The sequence below is a fragment of the Tenrec ecaudatus genome, chromosome 2, assembly GCF_050624435.1.
Source record: "Tenrec ecaudatus isolate mTenEca1 chromosome 2, mTenEca1.hap1, whole genome shotgun sequence".
Taxonomy (NCBI): domain Eukaryota; kingdom Metazoa; phylum Chordata; class Mammalia; order Afrosoricida; family Tenrecidae; genus Tenrec; species Tenrec ecaudatus.
The window spans coordinates 8,650,175-8,662,055 of NC_134531.1; the positions used below are offsets into that span (position 1 = coordinate 8,650,175).

Here is an 11,881-nt window from a genome sequence, read left to right on the forward strand (position 1 = left end):
TAACTTGGGTGAAGGTGGAGATGATGTTCTACAAGAGGAGGAGTGAAATCAAATCGGTGTGGGGGGAGGGCAGGTCAAGCTATTGGGGGAGTGTTAGTTAATAAGTACTTTAAGTTGTTGAACATACAAAATTGGATATCAGAAATATAAACTCCCTTCTAATTTGACATTTTTAAGCTTATCATTTTCTAAATTATAGAGATCCACCTTGAAGTGCAGCATCGGTGATAGGATCACACGCACACACCTACAAGGAAGAGCAACTTATAAAAATATCGTTCAAATGTGTACCCGCACCACTCATGCCAAAGATGAAGAAATGAAAGACTTTTAGCCACAATTAGAAAAAATAATAATTATATGAATAACAAAGCGAACAAGGAAGAAGAAAATGTTCTAGAATTGAATGTGGTGACAATTGTACAACTCTTCTTGATAGGCTTAAAATATTGAATTGTATGACGTGGGTGAAGTGCTAAAAAAAACTGTTTTAAAAAGATGTTTACCAACTTCTGAAGCCCGAAATTGGTCAAACATCCAATGAAGGTGTATTGATGATTGGAATGCAAAAATTAGAAGTATCAGAAAATTTAAAATTTGGCCTTGGGGATAGAAATTACTCCAGAGATTGAATGTGAGAATTTTGCAAGCTCAGCGATGTCTTCATTGCAAATAGCATGTATGTAATAGCAACTTCAGATGTGGATCTCACTGGATGGCTACACAGGGATCAAATAAATTGCATCTGTGGACAGAAACCACGGAGAAACGTGATAGCATTCGTCTGAACAAGGCCAGGGACCAATTTCTCATATGTAAGTTCAAGTCGAAACTGAAGAAAATTAGAACAAGTCCATGAGAGCCAAAGTATGACCTTGATTTACCCCACTTAAATTTAGCGAATCCCAAGAAATAAATGTGACGCATTAAACACTAATGGCCAGACGCGTTGTGGGATGGCCTCCAGGATGTCATCATACATGAAGAAATCAAAAGTCATTTAAGAGAGAGGAAAGGAAAAAGGAATGAGTAGGTGTCAAGGGCGACTCTAAAATTTGTTCTTGGCCATAGAGTAGCTAAAGCACAAAAGAGCTAAACTTGGGGTTTCAAAGGAGGAGAGCTCAAGAAGAAGAAGTAAAGCATAATAATGAAACGTCCTGGAGTTAGAAACCAAGAGGGAAAAATGTGCTTGGCTTGTATCAAGCCGGAGAACGGAAGGCAAAACTCAAGCCTTGAGGTGTAACACTGACGGTTTCTGTGACAAGCGCAGGAAGCATCAAGGGGAGATGGAAAAGTACACAGAGTCACCCTGTACCAAAAATAACCTGTCAGTGCTCAAAACTGTTTCGGGAGGTAACATTTATATATTACATAATCAAGAGCTGATAGTCCTGAAGGGAGAAGTTCAAGCCACACTGCAGACCTTGGCAAAAACAGGGTCCAGGGATTGATGAAATACCAACGGTGATGATTCAGCTTATGGGTGCGACATTGGAAGTGCTTGATCATCCCACAGGACCAATCATGAGAGTAGATACCAGGAGGAGAATGGGAAGTTGGGGGAGAAAGGGCGAACCAATCACAATGATATCTATCTACATATAACCCCTTCCCTGGGGAACAGACAACAGAAAAATGGGTGAAGGGAGACATCGGACAGTGTAAGACATGAAAAATAATAACTTATAAATTATCAAGGGTTGGGGAGGGAGGGAAGGGAAAAGGGAGGGGGAAAATGAAGAGCTGATACCAAGGACTCAAGTAGAAAGAAAACGTTTTGAAAATGATGATGGTAACAAATGAACAAATGTGCTCGACATAATGGATGGATGTATGGGTTGTGATAAGACTTGTATGAGCCCTCAATAAAATGATTTTAAAAAATAAGAAGAAATTGGAAGATGGTTACCTGCATGGCCAACTGGGAGAGATCCATATCTACCCCTGGATCCAACCTCATGCAGAAAGCATCTAACAGTATCACCAATATCACATGGAAATAAAATTTTGCTGAAGATAGTCAACAATGGTTGTGGCAGTCCGTCAAGAGGTTGCTTCCAGAAATTCAAGCTGATGAGAAGAAGATGTAGGATCAGGATTAGCATTGCTGACGTCAGTTGGATCTTGGCCGAAAGCAGAGAAGATGTTTACTTGTGTTCTATTTACTGGGCAAAGAGGTTGGACTGTGCGGATTGTTAAAGAATTACAACCTTGTGAGGAATGACACTTGCAGCCCCAGGAGCGAATGTGGTCAGATGGGTGACCGCTAGGCACACAGGTGTCCTTGAGGGTGATCTAATTGCACAGGTCCAGGTGATAGTATGTAAAGCTTCCAGAGAGCCTTAGGAGGACTTTCACTAATCAAACGTGACCTGAAGAGACATCCATCCCATAATGGATATCTTCCCAGCACGACCACCCCAGGGCCTGCAGGCCACACCATGGGAGCAGGATCAGCTCACAGAACCAGCCCCAGCATTTGCCTTGTGCTGTTGGCGCTGACCTGGCACTCATAGAAATGTATGGCCGAGTGACCCTGTGCCATCAGATGTTGCTTGGTTTTTCCACTTCTGTCCTCAAGCTCTGTTGGCCAAGAGATGTCACCCTGACCTCTGTGTCGCTTGGTTTCAGTTTGTGGTCGTAGTCAGCATTGTGACCTTCAGGCCCCCACACTATGGCACCTACGTCTTCCCCGACTGGGCCAACGTGCTGGGCTGGGTCATCGCCACATCCTCCATGTCCATGGTGCCTATCTACGCCACCTACAAGTTCTGCAGCTTGCCTGGGTCCTTCCGAGAGGTGAGTATTGGGGCGGAGGCAGGTTTTTCTCAACTGTGACGCCATTCAATGACTCCAGGTGGGTCTCCACAGCTCCTGTCCCAACAGGAAGAAAAGTGGGAAGGGGTGGACCTGGTGGAGACTGCAGAAACTGACTGGCAGATGCTGTTGAGGGGGTGGTGAACTGTGTGTGTGTGTTGCACCATGTGTGTCTGTGTATGTTTGTACTTACAGGTCTGTGTCCATGTTTGCCTGTGTGTGTGTGTGTATGTGTGTGTGTGTGTGTGTGTGTGTGTGTGTGTTTGGCAGATGAATGTACTGCCTCATAAAGATTAAGGAGACTGAAGAGGCCATCAACTCAGAGATCTGACCATGTGGTCGGCTGACAGGAAGCATCTGGCTCTCTTGGTGAGGGTGTGCTGGGACTGATGGCCTTGTGTTCTCTTCCAGAAACTGGCCTACGCCATCACGCCCGAGAAGGAATATGAGCTAGTGGACAGTGGGGAAGTCCGCCAGTTCACGGTGAGTGATTCCAGCACACACACACACATACACACACACACACCCGGGCCCCGCAGAACCACCTGCCCTTTGCTGAGCACTGTACGCCCAATTCTCAGAGAAAGTTCTCCCCAACCCAGCCCTGTGTTAAAGCATGTTGTGAGACCATCTTTGAGTCACTGCATCTCTGCCCTTGGAGGGAATGAGAGAAGGGCGGCCTAGTGGATGCTGTGTCCGGAGACTCCAGCTGCCCGCCCTGGGGGAGGTGGCATCATTGAGCTGAGGAGCAGATGTGCTAAGGAGATGCACCAAGAGCAGCCACGTGACGTAGGTCTATGTACATATATTTACATGTTAAGTATCAAAGTAGCAGATGGACACTGGGCCTCTACTCAAGTCCTCCCTCAGCGCAAGAACACTTAGTTCTAATAATCTGGCATGCTTCTGTGATGCGTACCTTCCCGACACAATCGCTGAAGTCAAATTGGGTGTATAAGCAAATGTGGTGAAGAAACCTGATGGTGCCCTGCTATTAGATGATATAGTGTCTCATATCTTAAAGGCTTGAGGTTAAACAAGTGGTCATCTAACAGGGAGGCAATAAAGCCCACATACAAGAAGCACACCAGCTTGTGTGATTATGAGGTGTCAACAGGATCGGGTATCAGGCATCAGAAGACCCAAAACATTAATATCAATGTGAATAAGGGGTGTCAGAGTGGAGACCCAAAGCCCATCTGTAGAAAATTGGACATCACCTCACAGAAGGGTCACAAGGGCGGGATGAGCCTGCCAGGGTGCAGCATAGCACCAATGAAACACACAGTCTTCCTCTAATTCTGTAATTCTTCCTGCCCACCCCACCACCCCACTATCATGACCCCAGTTTTACTTTACAAATCAGGGATAGACTGGAGCATGCACACTGGTACAGATAAGAGCTCTTGATAAACAGTATCCAGGACAGATACACCCCTCAGGAACAACAATGGGAGTAGCGAAACCATGAGGGTAGGGGTGAGAAAGGGGGAACCAATTGCAAGGATCAGCATAATGAACAACAGAAACATGGGTGAAGGGAGACAGCGGACAGCGTAAGAAATAAAAATAATAATAATTTATAATTTATGAAGGGGTCACGAGGGAGGGAGGAGGTTGTAAGCAGAGGAGCTGAAACCAAGGGCTCAAGTACAAAAAAATGTTTTGAAAATGATGATGGAAACATGTGCCAATGTGCTTGATACAATTGATGTATGGATTGTTATAAGAGCTGTAAGAGCCCCTGATAAAATGATCTTTAAAAAAAAAGGAAAAGAAAAAGCACCCACTCACACCCAACTTCTGCTGACCAGCCGTGCTGTGGGGCTGAGGGCAAGTTGCTGAGCCTTGCTGTGCTCAGGGCCTGCCTTTCGATCCAGATAATCGTAGACGGAGATCAAATGTCCCACACATTGACTCCCTACCTACCCACTGCAGTCACGTCCAAGCCAATTCTTGGTGACCCTGCGAAGGGTTTGGGGAGTTATAAGTCTTTATGCCTCCTCTTTCTCCCTCAGAGCGGCTGGTGGGTTTGAATAACTGACCATGTGGGTCCACCACTTACCTGAGAGTACCACCTGACCTCTCAAAGTTGTTCTTGTTCCTGTTAGTTACTGCTGAGCCCATCCTGACTTGTGGTCCCGTGCATACAGAGTAGAACAACACCATAGGGCTTTCAAAGCAAGCCAATTGCCAGGCCTCTGGCCTAGACCACTTCCCGGAGGGTCCACCACCCACCTTTTAGTTAAGCGATCAAGTGTGTAACCATGTGCACCCTCCCCTCGAGGACCCACTCGAATCCATCCGCTATCATTGGTTGACACGGCAGGAAGGCAAGGGTTGGCACGCTGCAGGTTTTCAGAACGCATGACCCAGTCTGATCACCTCGGCACGTTGGTCCTTCATCTCCTGGTTCTGCCTCCGCAGCTCAGGTCCTGGTTGCAGACTGGTCTCGTGCCAGAGCCTCACTTTCCTCTGTCCTCTTCACCGCACATGCCTTTTTTTCCTTCCTCCAAATATACTCACCTGCCCCAAACACCACAGGTGTGCCCAAACTCCGTATGGTCTCAGTGTGAGTGCCCCACGCCTTCCCCGCCAGCCTCCTCCCGTCCTCCGTCAGAATTGCTCTTTTTTGCGGGCTCTTCTCACAGGGCTGAACTGGGGGTTCAGTCGTCTTTTAGAGTCTCCTCAAATAACCAAGGTGACTTGCTTGCAGGGACTCTGCTATAGGTGCTGTCTGTCCCGTTAATTTCAACTCTTGTCTTTATTTATTTCTTCCTTCTACTTTTTTTGGGTTTAGTCTGCTATCTGTATTTTTGTCACTTCTTAATTTGTGTCTCAAACCATTCTCTTCAACCTTTCCTCTTTTCTAATATCAGCATTTAAGACTGAACCTCCCCGAAAATGTTCCATTGGTTGCATTCCCTAAATTTTCAACATAGCGTGTTTTCCTTATGATTAAGTATATTTTACCTTTCGTTCTGCTTTGTTGTAGCCCTTAGGTTGTTAACACCTTTTCTTTTTTAATACTCCAATATATGGAAATGCTTCCTTTTCTCTTTTTGTTACTGACACGTGCCCAGACACCCATCAGTCCTGTTCTTTGAAATTACTGACATCTCTGCGGTCTAGTTCTTAGATCTCAGATTTCTCTCTCTCTCTCTCTCTCTCCCCCTCTCTATCTGAAGTGCTCTCCTCTCTTGTGCATGGTCCTTCCTACACACACTGTCCTCTTGGCTGACCAGCTCCTCAGGGGATCTGCTGGGCTCCTCCTGGGCTTGCCTCCCTCTTCTGCACCTGGAAATCCCCGCAGGACTGAGATCACAGGCAGTGGAGGACTCACCAGGCTTGTTTCCTGTTTCCTGGGAATCACTGATCTTTGTGTCTGATACCCAGTGTTTAGAAAGCCATCGATACGTATATTTTGCTCATGGATTGTTTAATGTGTCCATGTGGCTGCTCTTGGCCAGAAGTAGCGGATTTAGACACAGCTGTGGTTCTTTCCTTTTGACCATTGCACATTATTCCATTATGTTGATCAGGTGTCCTCAAACTACGGCCCGCGGGCCACATGCGGCCCGCCGAGGACATTTATCTGGCCTGCCGGGTGTTTTTGCCCCGTTTGTTTTTTTTGTTTTTTCAAAATAAGATATGTGCAGTGTGCATAGGAATTTGTTCATCGTTTTTTTTAAAACTATAATCTGGCCCTCCAACGGGTCTGAGGAACAGTGTGAACTGGCCTCCTGTTTAAAAAATTTGAGGACCCCTGATGTAGGTAGTCCACAAGTTCCTTAGGGGTTTCCCCTCTCACCTCTCCCTTCTTTGTAGTCTACTTCACTAAGAGTAATAGTCTATTTTTGCCAGTCACATTTGGCTTATGGAGGTAACGGTGTGGAAATTAAAGAGCTAGGTTGCATGCCTAGCTGCCGTGTCATCCGCATCGGACAGTTCTGACACTTTCGCGACGGAAGTCTTCATCTCAGGTTTCTGGTCACCTGCAGGCCCAGTTGGTGGCTGTCTTGTGCTTCTGGTCGTCTTTGTTGTTTGTGAATTTATAACTTACATCTTCATCCAGGGGAATACTGAGAAACACACACCGCTGTGGCTTCCTCTTCGGCCACCTTCTACGTTTCCATTACCCAAGGGAGAGGGACACTTCACCCTCGGAGCTGGGCTGGGCTGCGGTCCCCAGCTGGGTCCTGCCCACAGTGCTGCTCTGAAGTGCCATGGTCACCAGAGCTGCCGCTCCAGGACTCTGACACACCGGCTGTGTCCCTGGTGAAGGCAGCCCCCTGCCACGCTGGCACTGGATCCCATGTCACCAGCCTCCCACACCGCACCTGGACTCGCCTGCACGGGCCTTACCTGCTGCTTCCTTGGGGCTTCCCGACCTCCCCCAACCCCCACTGATGGCTGAAGAAATGGGACCCTCCAGAGCTCTCCTATTGGGGGTCACAGAAGAGCGCTGCCCTGTCATCTGCAGTAGCTTAGCCTCTTCAGCCATGTGTTTGTCTCAGAAGCAAACTCTGCAAGCGCTTCCTGTGGACGCGCCTGCACCCCGGGCCTTGAGCTTCCGCTGAAAGGCTCGTGTCAGCGCAGGGCTGAACAAACAGCTGCGTAATCACAGAAGATGATACTCTGTGCCGGGGCTAAATAGCTGTCCCTGTCTAGCCATCAATTCCCAGCTGGCATGGGGCCACGAGTGAGCATCGGGGTTGTCTGAGGCCCGCTCGCGCACCTGGTCTGGGGTCATGGACGGGCGCGGGGGGCCCGAGACAGTAGGGGGGTGTTAGGCCAGGGTGACTTAGAGGAACAAACCAGTGATCCTCGCCTATGTATTAAAAATAACTTTTATTTCAAGGAGCAATTTTTCATCAAGAAGGTGGCCAGCCCAGTCCAACTTGAGTCCGTAGGTCCCATGGGAGCCAGGGCCTCTGCAGACGAATTTAGATGCAGTTGGGTGATGCAGCAAGGTGATGTGGGAAGCAGGAAGGTCACAGGCTGGTCAGTGGGTGCAAAGCCTCATGGATCCAGCATCCGTGGAAGCATGACAGGGTCAGGGTCAGACAGCCTACAGGGAGCCACTCCTGGAGGCAGACCCAGAGCCCCCATGAAGTCCCAGGGAGGAAGAAGGTGAAGTTGGAGAAACAGGCAGTTCCCAGAGTCCCTCGGGTCAAAAGGCCACATCCCCTGGAGGTGTCAAGTTGCGACTTGATTGACAGGTTTGGCTCCCCCCGCTAGCCTGGGGTGTCACATTGACACAAACCCATCCAGCTATCACAGGGGACATTGCTGGGGTCGTGGGATAAGACTGGTGGCCAGTTCAGAAGCTGTTCTCATGACCACAAAAACCTCCTCTGGTCCCTGGGCAGCTTTGCTCTCTGACTTTTCTTTCTTTTCTTGCATAGCTTTCTTTTTTAAAGAGTCTATTGGCGTAGACTGCTTATGTCATACAAGTCAGTCATTTAATCATATTAAGAATTGTGCTGTCGTCACCACCATCAATCCCAGAGCATTTTCTACTCGTGCTTATTGTTGTTAGCTCCCCATCCCCCCTCCCCCATTCTCCTTTGCCATGTCCCTAAGCCCAAAACAAAGCCGCTGCCACCCAGTCAGTGCTGGCTCCTAGTGACCTGAGAGGACAAGGCAGAGCTGCCCTGTGGGCCTCCAAGACGGTATGTCTTTATGGGAGTAGAAAGCCCCAGCACCTTGTCAGGGCACAGCTGGAGGTTTCGAACTGCTGGCTTCCAGTTAGCAGTCGAACCTACAACCACTAGGCCACCAGCCTTGCCGTGACTCTAAGCACTTACCGATCCGGTCGCTGTCTCTGGATCTACGGAGCCTGGATTTCCTGTACAGAAAGTCATCCAAAACACAAACAGGAAGCCAACACCCCACGACAACAACAAACCAATGAAAATGACACGTAAACAAAACGTTGTAAAACCCCAGTCAACAAGAAAGGAAATACTGAAGACCGAAACAACTTTCAAATGGGTCAAAAGGGAGCTCGTAGTTATGATAAGGCACTGCATGTTAACCTGGACCCCACAAAGCTCTCTGGTAACAAAGCTGTCTGCACCCCACACACACACACACGCTACCCAGACGTGCACCCTGCATGGATTTGAGGCATCCACTGGCTGACTACTCCAGACCAATTACTACCTTGCATAAACTTGTAGCAGATATCTGGTCCAGCTCCGGGAACTAGCCGCAGTCTGGCCCCATGGCCATTGGCTCATCCAAGAGATGTAGCTGGGAGGAGATGGGGACCATCGACCTAGGGTCCCCCATTCACCTCTAAGTAACCCCATTTTCTTTCCAGCTCCGCCACTGGCTGATGGTGTAGTGCAGGCGGAGGAAGGAGACCCCTCCCGGGCGAGGTTGTCGCTGACTCCGGGTGAGAAGCAGCTGAGAAGACAACGGGGACCTTCCCAAAGCAGGGGGGCCTCTTCACTCCTTAACGCTTCCCGTTGGGTGGGAAGGAGGCTTTGCTGACTGCGCAAAGGAACACCACACCCCTCTCTGTGTTTGCCTTGTGTTGCTACAATAACTTAGTGTAGACCTGTGTGCTGAGCCCCGGCCCCCGGTCCCATGGGGGAGAACTCACCTCTCTCCGTGTCCCCTTCATGTGAAGCTGGCTCCCCCGGCCCTGACTTCCGGCCACTGTCCCTCATTGTCATGTGTGTGCTCTGAGAGAGGATGTGGTCCCTGCAGACACATTGTCCTGGAAACCCAGAGCTTACGACGGCCTCCCGGATCCAGATTATACTCGTTAATATTAAAAACACCATGTATCCCGTTGTGTCCGACTGACAGCATGTGGGGTGGGAGGGCTAGGTACCATGGCAACACCGTTGTGAGGGGTCACCATGGAGTCGGCTGGAAATCCTATCAACCCCATGGACAGCAGAGGGCACCGCGCCTGCGGGTCCTGTGCCATCCCCACCCTTGCTGCTGTGGGTGAGACCCTGGCTGCAGCCACTTGGCCTTTCCGTCCCTTTGAAGGCCTTCCAAACACCCAGTTCTTGGCAGAGAGCCCCTGGTGTCGTGGCCTACAAACTGAGCTGCTCACTGTGAGATCAGCAGTTCTAAACCACCAGCTCATTCCTCGGGAGGAAGATACGGCTGTCTACTCCAGGACAGATATCGTCTCAGACATGCACGGGGGCAGTTCTTCTCTGTCCTGGAGGCTCGCTGTGAGTCGGAGCTGGCTTGAAGGCAGGGAGTATGTTGCTAATGGAGTCTGGACCTGTTGACGGTGGTGGGCTCCCAGGATGGCTGATGGTGGGCTCTATTTGTTTCTTCTGAGGGGAGGAAGTCTCTGGACAGTCAGGGAAGCTCAGTCCTGGCCCCCCAGAGAAAGCATGCCCCACAGGCAGGTGCGCCCTCCCTCTTGTGGCTGCCTGAACCACCCAGCAGCAGGCACGCCCAGAGACCCTGTCCCTCAGAAGGCAGACTACCCCAGAGCTGCCCCCCCTCTCACACACACACACACACACAGGCATACAGATCCTTTTTGACATCAGGGATGTTTGGCCCAAATCTGCCTTACCATCAGATCAAAACCCAATCTCGGGATGAAGCCTGGCTTCTGCAAAAGCACCTTGTGGTCTCCCGGGGATTCTCTGTGGCAAGGACTGCTGTCCCCGAGCACTGGGCAAGAGAAACCAGGATGTCATTACTGAGGGACACAGATGGACATGGCTGTGGGCCACCTTGCCAGACAGCCAGCCCTACTGAGGAGAAATGCGGGAAGTCTTGGGACGTGTGACCACGAAGAGGCCCGTGTGCCTGGAAGTCCCTTTTCTCACCTCCATCCCAAGTGTGGACACAGTGAGGGGGCTCTCTGCTCAGCGGGACACAGACGTGTGGGAGTCCTGACCCAGAGCGTCCACTGTGTGCGCTGCTTTCAGAGCTGCCACACACACTGGCTGTGTGCCACCGCTGCCTGCCCACGTCACCATCGTCTGCGTCATGTGGGGTTCTGTGCAGACCGAGGCGGAAACGCTGTGCTGTGGAAATGACCACAGGCACAGGGCCTGCTTCCTGCACTGTCCCCGGGCCCAGGGTCAACTGGTGCTGTCATCTCACCACCACCAGGACAAAGTTACAAGTCTAGAAGCTGTTGTTGGTGCTGTAGAATCAGCTCTGACTCACAGTGACCCACACACGATAGAAACACTGCCCGGTCCTGTGCCATCCCTGCCCGACATTTCTGGGGGTGAACTCACAGTTGCAGCCACTGTGTCCACGCATTTGTCGAAGGCCTTCCAAGCATGATGTCCTTCTCCAGGGACTGACTGATCCAAAGCACGTGACACAAAGTCTCATCATCCTCCCTCCTAAGGAGCATGGCAGTGTTTCCTCTTTCTTCTAAGAAGAGGCTGGGAGTCTTGAGTCGGGGAATTTCTGTCTTCACACATCCGTGTGGGTCTCTGCTGATCTTCTAAAAATCATTTTATTTGGGGCTCATACAACTCATCACAATCTATACATCCATCCATTGTGCCAAGCACATTCGTACATTTGTTGCCATCATCATTTTCAAAGCATTTTCTTTCTCCTTGAGGGTCTCTGCTGCTTTAGAGAAAACCCAGGAGGGATTAGGTTTAGGACCCACTCTAGACTGCTCTGACCTCCTCTGATGGATTGATGGCATTCTATTAGATTATACCCTGGAAAGCAATTACGTCAGATTACATAGCGCAATGAGGAATATACCAGACTCCATCATGTTGCTGTTAGCTGCCATGTAGTCAGTTCTGACCCATAGCTACCCCTTTGCTCAACAGAAGGCAACACGGGGGTGGGTGGACAGAATGAAGCACTGCCCCACCCTGTGCCACCCTCACAAGTGTCCTGTGGTTGAGCCCACTGTTGCAGCCACTGGCCCATCCATCTCATCCAAGTCCCTCTTTTCTGTTGCCCTGATACTTTACAAAACACGATGACCCTCTCCAGGGACTGGTCTCTCCTGACAACATGTCCCAAGCATGAGAGACGACGTCTCGCCTCTGAGGAGGATTCTGGACATACTGCTTCCAAGACAGACGGGTTG

At 49.8% G+C, this 11,881-nt stretch overlaps 1 protein-coding gene across 1 annotated transcript in view; it reads left to right on the top strand.

Annotated features, from left to right (window-relative positions):
* Positions 1-9,580, top strand: part of SLC6A3 (solute carrier family 6 member 3) — a 44,496-nt gene extending 34,916 nt beyond the window's left edge. Inside the window, exons 12-14 of the mRNA XM_075542980.1 lie at positions 2,632-2,799; positions 3,229-3,300; positions 9,146-9,580. Coding sequence (XP_075399095.1) covers positions 2,632-2,799; positions 3,229-3,300; positions 9,146-9,169 — 264 coding nt within the window. The 3' untranslated portion in view covers positions 9,170-9,580. The remainder of the gene's footprint in view (positions 1-2,631; positions 2,800-3,228; positions 3,301-9,145) is intronic.
* Positions 9,581-11,881: the final 2,301 nt, after the last annotated feature.